The sequence below is a fragment of the Vespula pensylvanica genome, chromosome 2 (genome assembly GCF_014466175.1).
Source record: "Vespula pensylvanica isolate Volc-1 chromosome 2, ASM1446617v1, whole genome shotgun sequence".
NCBI lineage: Eukaryota > Metazoa > Arthropoda > Insecta > Hymenoptera > Vespidae > Vespula > Vespula pensylvanica.
The window spans coordinates 10530175-10543770 of NC_057686.1; the positions used below are offsets into that span (position 1 = coordinate 10530175).

Sequence of the window (13596 nt, forward strand, 5' to 3'; positions counted from 1 at the left end):
AATTTCATTTTGTTATATTGTTTAAAGATAGAAAAAATAGCAAATGAATATATATCTGACTTACTTAAAATATTATTTATATTATATTTAGATACACATTTGTATGTTTTCTAAAATTATTTGTACATCATAACTACTAAAATTAACAATAATATAGTATTTATCCATTTATGGAAGTTTTGATTACTGGCATTACTTTCAGAAGTCATATTTGTATGTAAGGAGTCATTTGTCCATTGGCATAACGATTCTTCATTGACTGGTACTGAATTCAAAACAATTTTTGAAAATATGTCTAAAGGACAAATTATAGAACACTCTGGAAGTGTTAGAAAAATATTTTCTTTATGAATACCTGTATAATAATTTATCTGAAACAAAAATATATTTTTTAACAATAAGATAGTTCCAGAATAATTTACATTTTAGATAAAAATTGAGGTTACACTTTAAAAAGTATTTTATCTTACTAGCGTTATTCACTAACATAATTCTATGACTTTGAAATTATTTTCGTGTCCAAATTGATTATTGAATTTTTTCTTTCAAATATGTCAATAATATATGTCAATAATATTCAACAATCAAAATATTCAAACCTTTATTCCATATTTAGATGTAACATTGTTAAAATACATTTCGAAAATAAGCGAAGTTGCTTCGGATGGTATATGTGGTGACCATAGATTCAATGCTTTCAAAATACCCACAATATTTCTGTCATCACCGCTGTACATTATAATCTTTCTATCTTTCGTTATATTTCCTTGAATATATTTTAATGCGTTTACGGTGATTTCTTTTAAAAATGTTCCGCCATTAAGTTGTTTTTGAATAGTTGTCTTTGATAGTAAATCATACTGCAACAACGTTACATTATATATTTCTCCATCTGGAAATGTTTCAGTTGCCCAATGTGGTAACGATAAATTATAGGCAGCCTATAATTAATTTATCTATTATTTATTATTCTTATTATATTTTAGATAGATATATTATAAAACTTACTTTCGTGTATAAAATATTGTATAGATATTCTATATCAGATGGTTTTGTCATTTTTATGCCTGTATGGTTGGAAACGTAATGGAATAAAGGTGTATGATGCAATATTATTTTTTGCATGTCCTTTTCTGCTTTTAGTTCTTCTATTTTAAAACGTGGACAGTAAGTGCCCAAGAATAATGTATCTTTCTCCATCCTTGTGTATTCTATAGATATTATTATATATTCAGACTATACTATAGATATTATATATATATATATATAAATGTATAAATGAATACTCTATATATATGCGTAGAATGATAAAGGATTTTTTTATATTTACGTAATTATCTTTTACCAACCAAAGGGTATTGGTTGCCAATTTAAATCATTATTCCATTTTTGTAATTTCGATGGTGGCCAAAGTGCAGCATTAACAATTTGTGCTGATATTTGTGACAACGGAAATTCTGTAGTACGCATTTTCATAATTTTGCTTGTATAGACGTCACCTAAGAATTTGTCGTACCTTCGTCGTAAATATGCCCCGAGGTTGTACATATTCATTTTACCAATCTATTAACATTTAATTAGTGTAATCTTTATATTTAGCATTATCTATAAAGTAGTATGTAGTATTTTTATATAACCAGTTTCCGTGTATGACGAAAATCTTACCTTGGGTATATCTTTCGTCATTGAATTGATATAATTGTATGAAAAATTATTAGACAATAATGTCATGTTATTTCTCATAATATCTTGATATGGTACATATTGTTTGTGCATAAAGATCTGAAGCATAATATATATACATATTATACAATATATATAGTTGATATATATATATATATATAATATTACACAGTTTATATATATATATATTACACAATATATATATATATATAATGTAAAAATTAAACAAAAATTGTCTTACGATTTGTAGAAGTTTTAATTCCTCGATACCAAGAGTAAACCTTAACGAAATAAGGAATATAAATAATGGCTTCACATCCATGTTAAATCTTCTTTATTCACGTTTGATGTATAGGTAAATAGAAATTTGAATCGCATTAAGAAGTAATTTTACTTTCACAGTACACAATTCCTACGTTTAAAATTTTATCCGTAAGCATATAGTAATCCGACAAAATGGTTCATTTAAAGTGGAGCATGTAAATTGCTTCCAAACACGATAAGAATTAAATGACGCGAGAGCGTCTCTTCTTGACACAGTAGTTTCTTTTACTCCGTGTAACTACAATTATCATCGAATGAGATCTCTTTCTCATTTTGAGGAAGGGGAAGACTGATAATCTTTTGACTAATAAAACTACCTCGTCAAAATGAATTAGAGACTATTATGTTTCAGCTAAGAGTATCGCGTTATCAAGTTGAAGATCTTGTTGAAAATTTATGTATTTGTATTGTGTCAACAAGTAAACAAGGATCTAATATATACGTGAAATATTTTTTATGATAAGTATGTTTATTGATATAAAATGATTAAAGTAATATTTATTTTGAATTAAGGTTTATATCATATAGATCATGTTAAAATCGAATCATTGAAATAATGACAATTATCGATGGGAGTTGAAAGAAGAATTAGAAAAGAAATATTTCATTTAAGATAAGATACAACTTTTTTTCCTAATAATTTCTTCAATTTTTATCCTTTTTATCGTCTGTTTCATTTTGAATATTTTTATCTATCTTTTTATTCAGTTTCTTAAAGCTTCCATCTTCCCTTTTCTATTCTAGCATTAAAATCACCACGCATTAGCTATTTTATGACTTCTAAATATAACTCTTAATCTCTTCATTTTAAATTGCTCCTTCGTTTTCTATAATTTAATTTATTTATGTTTATATGACGCATTGCTTTGTATTTAAGTAATTTTATTTGATTTTCTTATTTAATTTTCTTATCTCGCATAACAGTTTAACTATATTTCTATTACATGATAGTTTAATTCTAACTATCGAGATTTAAATTATCATCGAGCATTTACGGAAAAAAACGCATATAAAAGCGTGCATTATTTTTCTTCTAAGAAAATGATAAAATGATACTTAATGAAAGGAAAAATTGTGATTTGACGCAAATATCAAGTTATCTGTTAAAAATAATCTTGCAATAGATCCTGTAATAAAAATGATATTCCATTATTTAATCAAGTGCGATTTAAATCATGAAATTTTAATGAGATAGATAACTGAATTTTTGTGGGCATGTTTTCTTCATATCGTTATCATTGCCACGTATAACACAAAATTACTTATGTTTGTAAATTCGAAAAAACTAGGATAATGTAATGTCAGCGATAAACAGTGTTATCATTTTGTGAGGTTCTTATAGAAAAATTCTGTATTTTTTCTTTTTGTAAAATGAAAGAAAAGAAATTACAATGAGTAATTCACAGCATTGATTTATAATAGGTATAATAAATATTTTTTTTTTAATTTACTTTACAAATATTTTCTTTTTATACCGATTATAAATAAACGTAGAATTATTAGGTAATTGCGATCGTACTATTGTAATTTTGAAATCGAAATAATTTAGTATGCCCGCACATGCTCGACGTAGCATTGTCCTACAATTTGCAATGATAATCGTTCGGTAACTTGATTAATTGTATGTCGCTCGCGATAAGTCTTAAATATAAATAAATCTACGAGAGTTCTCATTAGTACCCGCAGCAAAACTCCCGGATGATTTTGAACTTACGACTTGAACGAATCGTTTATAATCAATGAGTTGTAAGTTTTAACGCATATTAACATTTTTGGTATTTCAATAGATTGAAAATTCAGTAACTTTGTGGGAAAAAAAAACGAAATACATTTTTATAATATTATTATACAAGAAAACAAAACGTGAGACGTGAACGTAATTTATAATAGGTAAAACTTATCGATGCAATTTTAATTAATGTCATTTATTTTGAAACGAGTAGATTTATTAATTTATTATAAAGGCCAGAGGATTAGAAGAAAATATATTATATTTTCCATAGGATCGTAAATTTTTAACATACTGTAATTATATTCATTATTTCAAATATTAAGACTTTTGCATTATATCGGTGATGCGAAAGTCCGAATTGTTTGTAATCGCAGATAATAAATGGTAGTATTTTATCGTAAAACATAGAATATTACTTCGAAGAGGCTACGTAGACATTGTACATTTTAAAATTTGTGTTTCATTAATTCTAACAAGTGCTGGCAGTCGGTCTAAAGCAGTTTCTTTGGTATGAGCTTCTCCATTATATTAGAAGAAGCTTTGACGATTTTATCTCTGTTTAGTGTCAAAACTTGAAGAAGAAAGCTGATACTTGTAAGCATTTTTAGTAGTAAATTAAATAATTATTCATTAATTTGAAAATTTTCGCTTATATTGTTAAATTTGTTTTTTTTTTGCTTTTTAAAATAATGATAATAAAAGAACTAATCGTTAGTAAGTACTGATAAGATAAAATGCAGTATACAGAGATTGTTAGATTTTACGTTTAAAGATAAAGATTACTTGTTATTTTGAAGGAAACGTTATTGTAACAATATTTTTTTTCATTCGAAAAACAATTCTGGTATGATTGACATTACATATTTTATTTATATTATTTCAATATTAACGATTTCATTTTCATGTTTTCATCTATTTTTATTTACATAAGATCAAATTCAATCATTCGATATCGATTTATTCTTATCGAATGATAATATAAACGTGTAACGAGTCTTAGTCATGAATATTTCATGATTTATTACAATTTATTGAGCTTGTTAGAGTGTTTAATGAATGTACTTAATCAATCGTAATCTACGTGTACGATTTACGTGAGTGTATTCTCATCTGCATTATCCCTTATACTATTATCTTAAAATTTATTTTTTCTGAAATTTTGCATGAACATATTGAATCTACATAAATTAACAGTATATTGGAAATAAATCAACGGAATGAAACCAGTAAGTATGTAGGTATAAAAGATATAAAAGGTAGGTATAAAAGATATATATTTTCGTAATAATTGAAAAGTGTAGGAGGAAAACTAAGTATTATATTTTTATCATAAATGTGTCGATCGTCTTTGTATGATTTACTTTCAATAAAAAATTAAATAATTTCGTACTTTGTATTATTGTAATTTTTATTTTATTCTTTAATTGTAATAATGAAAATATTTTTTATGTTTAACATGTCACAAACAATGCGAAAAAACTTTTTGATTATAATTATCACAGATTTGTTTTTTGTTTCAGTTTAACAAAATGATCTCAAATCAATACCTTTATACATATTCGATTGTTTTACTTATTTGTATAAGTCTAACATTCGTGTATGCAGAGGAAGAACAAAATTTGGAATTAAAATTATTGAACGTGGTAAGAAGAATATTTCTTGTATTTTTTTTTTTCATTTACTGATTTCAATCACACAGACGCGCACATATATATTTATTTATTTATAACTGATTCAAATTTATATAACTTATACATAATAGATATTTAGGCATGGAGATCGAACGCCTGATGATAATAAGCTGGAAAGATATCCAAACGATCCCTATTTAAATTATGACTTCTATCCGATGGGTAGAGGACAATTAACAAATGTATGTTAGTTTCGTTCTTTCTTAATTACTTTGTAACGATTATACTGTTAATTATTTTTATTTTTCTCTCGCAAAAGCGTTTATATCATAATCGATTACGTAATTTTTAGAATGGTATAGTACGGGAATTTAAATTAGGAGAATTTCTTAGAAAAAGATATGATAACTATTTTGGTAAGATATACACACCAAGTATAGTCAAAGCTCGAAGTTCGGATTACGATAGAACGAAAGCATCGTTACAACTCGTTCTCGCAGGACTCTTTCCACCTAAAGGTATTCAAATATGGAACCCTCAATTGGAATGGCAACCGATTCCTTTGGAATACGTTCCAAAAGTCGATGATAATCTTTTACTTAGTGACGATTGTCCTCGGTAATTATTACTTTTTTCTCGTCTATTAAAATCGATTGAAATAAATTGTTTCATTTTTATATTTATATTCTTTATTATTACAAATATAAAAATATACAATTTCCCGATTGCAGATATTTGGAAGAATACGATAGAGTTTTAGAATTATCTGAATATAAAAAAGAATTTGCTGAATTTGAAGACTTAACTGCAGAACTCACAAAATTAACAGGAAAAAATATTACTACTAGTTTAAATATGGCCAATCTGTATCATAGTTTAATGGCAATATATTCTATGAATCTTCCTTTACCTACATGGGCAAAGTCCATATTTCCATATGGTAAACTTTATAATGCCACTGTTTTTGCTTATAAAATAAGCAATTATAATAAATCATTAAGAAAAATTTATGGAGGTATAAAATTTAATGATAACTTGATATTCTCATTTACATATGTCATGAATCTTATTAAATTATTTTGTTACAGGAGCCCTTCTTAAAAAATTTGTAGAAAACATGATGGAATATGTGAATGGTACTTTGAAAACAGGAAGGAAATTGTTTCTATATAGCGGTCATGAAACAAATATTGCTAGTTTATTATATACTTTGAATGCATATACACCACATATTCCTGCATATTCTAGTAGTATTATTATGGAACTTTTATACAAAGAAGGCATATATTATGTCAAAGTATGTTAATTATATATTATTATTTTAATTTTTTTGCTACTTTAAAATGCTATAAAACAATGAATTATCTATCACATATCTTCTATTATTTACAAGTTTTATTTATTTTATTTATAGGTATTGCATTATCTGGGAATTCCACCAGAGCTTGAAGTAGTTCAACTTCCAGGTTGTGAGGTCATATGTCCATTAAATAAATTTTTACAATTAATAATTAATGATATACCTTCAGACAAAGATATGGTTTGTGACAAAACAACAACTACAGATTATGCGGATCAAAAATATGATCCTAATAAGAATACTGATTTATACAATATCATAGAGAATTATATAAATAATAAAATATAATGATTTTGATATTGTTTAAATAAATCTAACAATATATATACAATAGAAAATATTTGGAATAGTTTGAAAATTAAATTTATGCTAACATAAATAAAAATTTCTTTTTATCTCTATTTTTGGTTTACATAAATTTTCCTTTGATAACATTTTTATCTTTTTGGAATTGCAAAATTTATTAGAATCATGATTAATAAACTATAACGTATTGTGACTTTTAACTTCTAAAATTGACATATACTATCTATTTTTTAAAAATTTATTTAAGAAGACAGTTTATGTATTTTCAATTACATATATAATTAATGGATATATATACAAGGTGCTCAATTGCATGTAAATGTACAGCAAGGATGAATTCTATACATTAAAATAAGAAAAAAAGTTTATATAAAAATAAACCAATATGAACTTGTTTTCGAGTTATAGTTTGTTTTATGTTGTAATAGCTGCTTATCTATCTTCAAGGAAATTACTTAAAGCGAATAGCTCTAGCTTCAATTAGACGTCGATTGATTGTTGAACGCGTTAGATTAGCCAGATAGCTGTTTCAAAGCAGTCTCAATCGATATGTCGCGAAGTGTTTCAACCTCTGTTGCCATATTGGGGAGAAAAGGAAAAGAATCAGATGGTAGTGGGAGTATAGTAGTGTAGAGTTAGGTTAGATTAGATATGTGACGACGTATCATAAGGCACAATTTATATCACGTGATGTAGTGACGTAGTAGAGTGGCAGGAGAATAATGCAATGTCCTATATTCTTTCATGATGGAATTCTGGCAACCGTGTTTAATACGATTAACTGAAGTTTTGTAAATTATTGATTTTACAACTTGTAACAAGAAACTTGTAACCTGAAATTGTAACCCGAAAACAAGGTTACATCGGGCATATGTTTATATAAATTTTTTTCTTATTTCAGTATGTAGAATCCACAACTGTGTATTTTCCATATCCATTATTGTACATATGCAAGCAATTTGTATATGTTACAATATACAAATTATTCCAAAAAGTTTGACCTATATTTCAGAAATGTATCGGAGAAATTCCATAGAATAAATTTTTAATAAGAATCAATGTTATGGCAATCAACTTACGATACTGCTGGTATCTTGAAGTTAGTCGTTCGATTGGTTATGATACAAAGATTAAATAATTTACTTAGCCTTTATTAAGTTCAAATTTATAAAATTGTTCTCAAATAACTTAACGATATTTTTATCATTAAAAAAATAACAAAAAATAAAAAAATAACATTTTATATCTAATTTCTATCAAAAAGTTCTTCTATGAGATACGCTCGATATATTCTAGAATTATTAATCAAAGCTTTTAGAACCTGTATATAGTGAAAGTGAAGTGACTATATATATATATATATACACAAAATATACCACATACAGAATTTTTCTGAATAATATATTTATAATGAATATATACAGATTATTTTAACTATCTTTAAATAATTAAGGATTTTAAGAGTTTAATATTCATAAAATTAATGCCACGTGATATAAACAATTGAAATAAAAAACAAATTATTTGATCATCTATCGGTAAGGATGGCAATCCTCGTGGTAAAGTAGTTCAGGAAGAATCATTATTAATTTTTACCTCCCACATTCTTAGGTAGCATTAGGTAGCTTTAACGAAATTTCATCTATCATTTATATTTTTTCTATGGCTGTGTTGTTTTAGCGTTTGCGTTTACAGTGAGTCTTATTAATTCCAGGTTATGTTTCATCAAACTTTTGAATTCATGAGGAAAACATGTCTTTTACCAACATTAAATACTTAAAATGATTCAGATTTACATATTGTAATATAATCGGTATCCTTATAATAGTTTATTTAATACAAGAAGATGAAATTAGTTAAACCTAATTGGGTCACACACGATGGTTTGTTATATTTAGTTGTTTATCCTTATGTGGTGTTAAATGAGTTAAATTTACGAATGTTTTTGAATGTTTTTTAGGATATTCAATATTTTCTGTTGATATACACCCTGATGGGAAAAGATTTGCTACTGGAGGCCAAGGTATGCTTTGATAATTGCTTAGTTTATTATTTTGATTATTGTGCAATATTATATTGTAAATAATATTACTATTTTTAGGTGGCGATTCTGGAAGAGTTGTCATATGGAATATGGAACCTGTAGTAAATGAAGCTGCTGAATTGGATCAAAATGTACCAAAAATATTATGTCAACTAGATAATCATCTTGGTATAAATTTATAGGCATTAAAAATTATTTAATTTCAATTATGACTGCAATGGTTAGTCTTCCTTTTTTTTTTAGCATGTGTAAATTGTGTCAGATGGAGTAATAATGGTTTATTAGCTTCTGGTGGTGTAGACAAACTTATTATGATATGGAGACTGTCAGGTGGATCTGGTGGAAGTACTATATTTGGAGGAAAAGCAAGTGTAGAAACTTGGCGATGTGTAGCTACATTGCGGTCCCATGAAGCAGATGTTTTAGATCTTGCATGGGCTCCACATAGTCCATGGCTGGCTTCAGCTTCTGTAGATAACAGTGTAATTGTATGGGATGCATCAAAATTTCCTGCTATTGTAGCTGTTCTAAAAGGTCATACAGGCTTTGTGAAAGGCATTACTTGGGATCCAGTTGGAAAATACTTAGCATCACAATCTGATGACAAAACATTGAGAGTATGGCGTACTACAGACTGGACAGAAGAGGCTTTAATCTCTGAGCCATTTGATGAGTGTGGTGGAACAACCCATGTTTTGAGATTATCCTGGAGTCCAGATGGGCAATATTTGGTATCAGCACATGCAATGAATGGTGGTGGACCTACAGCACAAATAATTGAAAGAGATGGATGGACGCAAGACAAGGATTTTGTTGGTCATAGGAAAGCAGTTACTTGTGTTGTATGTAATTTAATTATATTGTTCTATAAGCTTTTTATCAATTAACTAAAATTTCAATGCATAATATATATGTGCAATGGGAAAACAACTTTTTTACGTATTTTACAGAGATTTAATGGAAATATTTTACAAAAGAAACAGTCAGGTTCTTCTAAACCGCAACAATATTGTTGTGTTGCTATAGGTTCTCGTGATCGTTCTTTATCGGTATGGCTAACGTCTCTTAAAAGGCCTTTAGTTGTGATACGTGAATTATTTACCCATTCTGTTTTGGATGCAAGTTGGTCTCCTTGTGGTCTCAGACTTGCAGCTTGTTCTTGGGATGGTTCTGTCGTATTCATTGAATTTACTCAACAAGAACTTGGACAGCCGTTAGATCCTGCTGAACAAGTATGTCATTTGTTATTATTATTTTTTGCCATATCATTGCTACTTTATATTATTTATTTATGATTACAGAGTAGTCTTCATGAGCGTTTATATGGAAAACCATTAGTCCAAGGAGGTTGTATGGTCATGGAAGCTCCTGAACTTTTGAATTTGAAACCACCAGCACCTCCTAGCCAACAGCAAGTTCCTTCTACAAATTCAGTTCCAGCACCTTTAAATACTTCAACTACGCCAGCTAAAGGTCCCATTAACAAACAAATTGAAACGAGAACATCTGATGGTAAAAGAAGAATTACTCCTATGTTCATACCACCACCACCTGATATAATGTAAGTTAATTTTGAATATGTTTCTAATTTATGAAATATATTCAACATAAGGTGAAATTAACAAATTATAGGGATACAGCAATAAATGGTGGAACTACAGTACCAACATTTACAAGCAAATCGCAAACAAAAAGTTCGATTGTAATAGAAAAACGTAACGATGTCGTTACACCTAATGTTACCTCTTCGGTAAATTCTGCTATCATAAATACACCAGCTTCATCACTTACTTTAAAACGACGAGAACAAAGCAGTCCAAAATTACACCACTTGTCACCAAGTAAAAAACTAAAAATTTTGTCTGAAAAAGGAGCAGGCCAAATTGTTCTTCCTGCATTGAAACCGTCCAATTCATTGTCTCAACAAGCTGGACATCATGCAGTTACAATCAGTAATAGTCAGGGTTTAGCTCATTTACAAGTATTTAGAGGTACAGATTCAGAACCAACTTGGGATCTTTATTTGGGTTATAATGCCGTGGCACTTGCTGCCTCTTCAGCTGTCATAGCTGTTGGTTTAGAAGATGGTAGTTTACATACTTTTCATCCAGTCAAAGGATCTCGATTTGCACCTCCGTTAGCACCACCTGCACCATTAGCAAAAATTCATGCTGTTGGTAATGCGGTAATGTATTTGCACTATATCTTCATGAAAAAGTTCGTATAGAAAATTATATTTTTATATAGAAAATGATTGTTTCATCCATTTTTATCAGGTTATGGTTATATCAACCTGCGGTGATGTACGAGTATGGGAAATAGGTAATACATGCAGAATGATAGTATCAACTTCAGCTGCTCATTTAGCAGCACCAGGAACATCAATATTGTCATGTACACTTTATAATGGAATGCCACATTTAGCATTTACTAATGCAAGAGCCTATATTTACCACAAAGAAATGGGTATTTTGATATTATTCTCTAACTCGTAACAAATTGATATTTTCTATAATAAATACAATTAACTATTTTAGGAACATGGTTGTTAATTGGAGATAGTCACGATCCTGTATGGCGGTGGTCTTCATTTAATGCATTAAGTTCATCTGGTAGTAGAACTCCTCGAGGACCATTGTTTTCTCTACAGGAAGGTTTACTAAGAACTGCTGGAAATGTTTTACCTAATCCTCGATTGGCACATACTGCTCCTAGCATAGTGTCTTACATGGAACAACAGTTATTAGCATCTAAAGCACTCGGCAGTGCACAAGAATATGTTCATTGGATAATGGCATTAGTATCATTTTTATTAACTCAAGGTATATTTCATAGATTAATTATTGCAATGATTATTTCTGCATATATTGTGCAGGATATATTATAAATTATCGTTTCTCTTTTAGATGGATTGGAGAAGCGTTTAAGATTAATTTTAGATGATCTTCTGGGTCCAAGTCATACATCAGCATCTAAAAGTTCATCATGGGATCCCATGATTCTAGTAAGTTATAATTTTTGTAAGTGTAAAGTTAATCGATGAATAAATACTAATATAATATTTTTTATATAGGGAATAAAAAAGCATAAACTTTTGGGAGATATATTGAATATTGTTGGTGGACATCTTCGTTGGCAAAGGCTATTTCTTGAGTATACAGAACAGTTAATGGCATTAAAAAATCAGAGTACATAAAAGTAAGTGAAATATTAAACAATAAATCTTGCAGCATAAGTTCTAGCTGATATCACATCAGATACTTTTATATTTTTATGCAATGAATATGCATTTGTACAGTTTTTTATATTGATGTGATAATTAATGCGATGTGATAATCAGTATAAATTTTCCTATGATAAGGAATAAATGCAATTTTTCATAAATACCAATTTGTGTTTTTCTAAACTATTAGGACTGTTTTTATAAAGTAAGAGAGATGAATATGTATCTAATTAGATAATCAATTGCAACAAGAAAAAATATTATATTCAAAGAAAAAACAGTTAAGCACTAGGCAAATGAGTAGATTAGATAAATGTAGTTCAAATAGGTAAAACTTATAATAAAGAATGAAACATGACGTAGGATGGAGGTATGAACAAATATTAAACGGAATAAGGACAAATCAGTATTTATGTATTTAATTAATTTCTCATTATTCTGTGCGTATTTATCATTACGCATAGTCACAAATTATATATTCTTTATTTTTTATGATATAATATCATCTTAAAGTATTATTAAATAATATTTACAAAGTTTCAATACAGTTATGACCAATTGCAATGAAGTAACAAATTTGAATATGTAGTTTCTATATATATTTAACATACTGTCTTTCATATTAGCACCATTATTTATCGTAATATTGTATCAAAATCAGATTTAGACATTTCGTGTATCGAATTTGGTATAAACATAAAGTATAAAAATAAAAATTCGGCAAATCTTACTTAATTTATCCTACAACAAATATGCATAATGTAAATAGTCTGCATTTGTGTAATTTATGCAGGAATAATACAAGTACTTCATACAGATAGTTCATTTCTTATGTTTCTATTAAAGAAAAGAACATTATATTTTAAAGGAAGCATTATTGCTAAGTAATTGTGTATTCAAAAACCATTCTTGCAATAATAATGTGATAATCTTTATTATCAATATATATTACTTTTTTAGTTTAATTTTTTATCATAAATACTAACATCGTCAATACTATAGATCGCTGATTTCACTTTTAATCCTTTATAAATATTTTATTCAAAATACTATTATGTCACAAATGTTGCAATCTCATTAATAGTTTGTAACATTCTAAAGGATTATATAGCCAAAGAATAAATTAAATCATTGACGATATACGAAAATCGTGTGCTATAATGATATATACAATTTTTTTTTGTATTTGGAATCGTTATGTATACACTTTCATGTATATATATATATATATATATATATATATATATATATATATATATATGCAGCGTATTCATTTATATTTCAACGTTTTGC

At 27.7% G+C, this 13596-nt stretch overlaps 3 protein-coding genes and 1 long non-coding RNA gene across 10 annotated transcripts; 2 read left to right on the plus strand and 2 right to left on the minus strand.

The window, feature by feature from the left end:
- Nucleotides 1-68: 68 nt before the first annotated feature.
- LOC122626871 (venom acid phosphatase Acph-1-like) lies at nucleotides 69-2209 on the minus strand. The gene is made up of 6 exons (XM_043807336.1): nucleotides 1925-2209; nucleotides 1666-1782; nucleotides 1350-1563; nucleotides 1009-1211; nucleotides 600-941; nucleotides 69-371 (listed from the first exon to the last, which is right to left on the minus strand). The coding sequence occupies exons 1-6, from the start codon at nucleotides 2003-2005 to the stop codon at nucleotides 117-119; spliced, it is 1212 nt and encodes a 403-aa protein (XP_043663271.1). The 5' UTR covers nucleotides 2006-2209; the 3' UTR covers nucleotides 69-116.
- Nucleotides 2210-2361: 152 nt separating this feature from the next.
- LOC122626870 (venom acid phosphatase Acph-1-like) lies at nucleotides 2362-7437 on the plus strand. Of its 7 annotated transcripts, XM_043807332.1 has the most exons (8): nucleotides 3509-3897; nucleotides 4114-4333; nucleotides 5260-5382; nucleotides 5502-5612; nucleotides 5723-5988; nucleotides 6102-6385; nucleotides 6459-6667; nucleotides 6785-7437. In XM_043807332.1, the coding sequence occupies exons 3-8, from the start codon at nucleotides 5269-5271 to the stop codon at nucleotides 7016-7018; spliced, it is 1218 nt and encodes a 405-aa protein (XP_043663267.1). In that variant the 5' UTR covers nucleotides 3509-3897; nucleotides 4114-4333; nucleotides 5260-5268; the 3' UTR covers nucleotides 7019-7437. The 7 variants fall into 7 exon arrangements, with proteins under 7 accessions (XP_043663265.1, XP_043663267.1, XP_043663266.1 ...); XM_043807330.1 differs by lacking the exons at nucleotides 3509-3897; nucleotides 4114-4333 and adding an exon at nucleotides 2362-2470; XM_043807331.1 differs by lacking the exon at nucleotides 4114-4333.
- On the minus strand, nucleotides 5969-8380 carry LOC122626872. Its single transcript, XR_006326750.1, has 2 exons — nucleotides 8116-8380; nucleotides 5969-6010 (listed from the first exon to the last, which is right to left on the minus strand). It is a non-coding gene; the product is annotated as an uncharacterized LOC122626872 (long non-coding RNA).
- Nucleotides 8381-8685: 305 nt separating this feature from the next.
- Nucleotides 8686-13476, plus strand: LOC122626869 (protein HIRA homolog). Its single transcript, XM_043807327.1, has 11 exons — nucleotides 8686-8919; nucleotides 8997-9059; nucleotides 9138-9248; nucleotides 9324-9922; nucleotides 10031-10312; nucleotides 10382-10641; nucleotides 10713-11265; nucleotides 11357-11546; nucleotides 11618-11902; nucleotides 11987-12084; nucleotides 12154-13476. Exons 1-11 carry the CDS (start codon nucleotides 8883-8885, stop codon nucleotides 12274-12276), a joined length of 2601 nt encoding a protein of 866 aa, XP_043663262.1. The 5' UTR covers nucleotides 8686-8882; the 3' UTR covers nucleotides 12277-13476.
- Nucleotides 13477-13596: the final 120 nt, after the last annotated feature.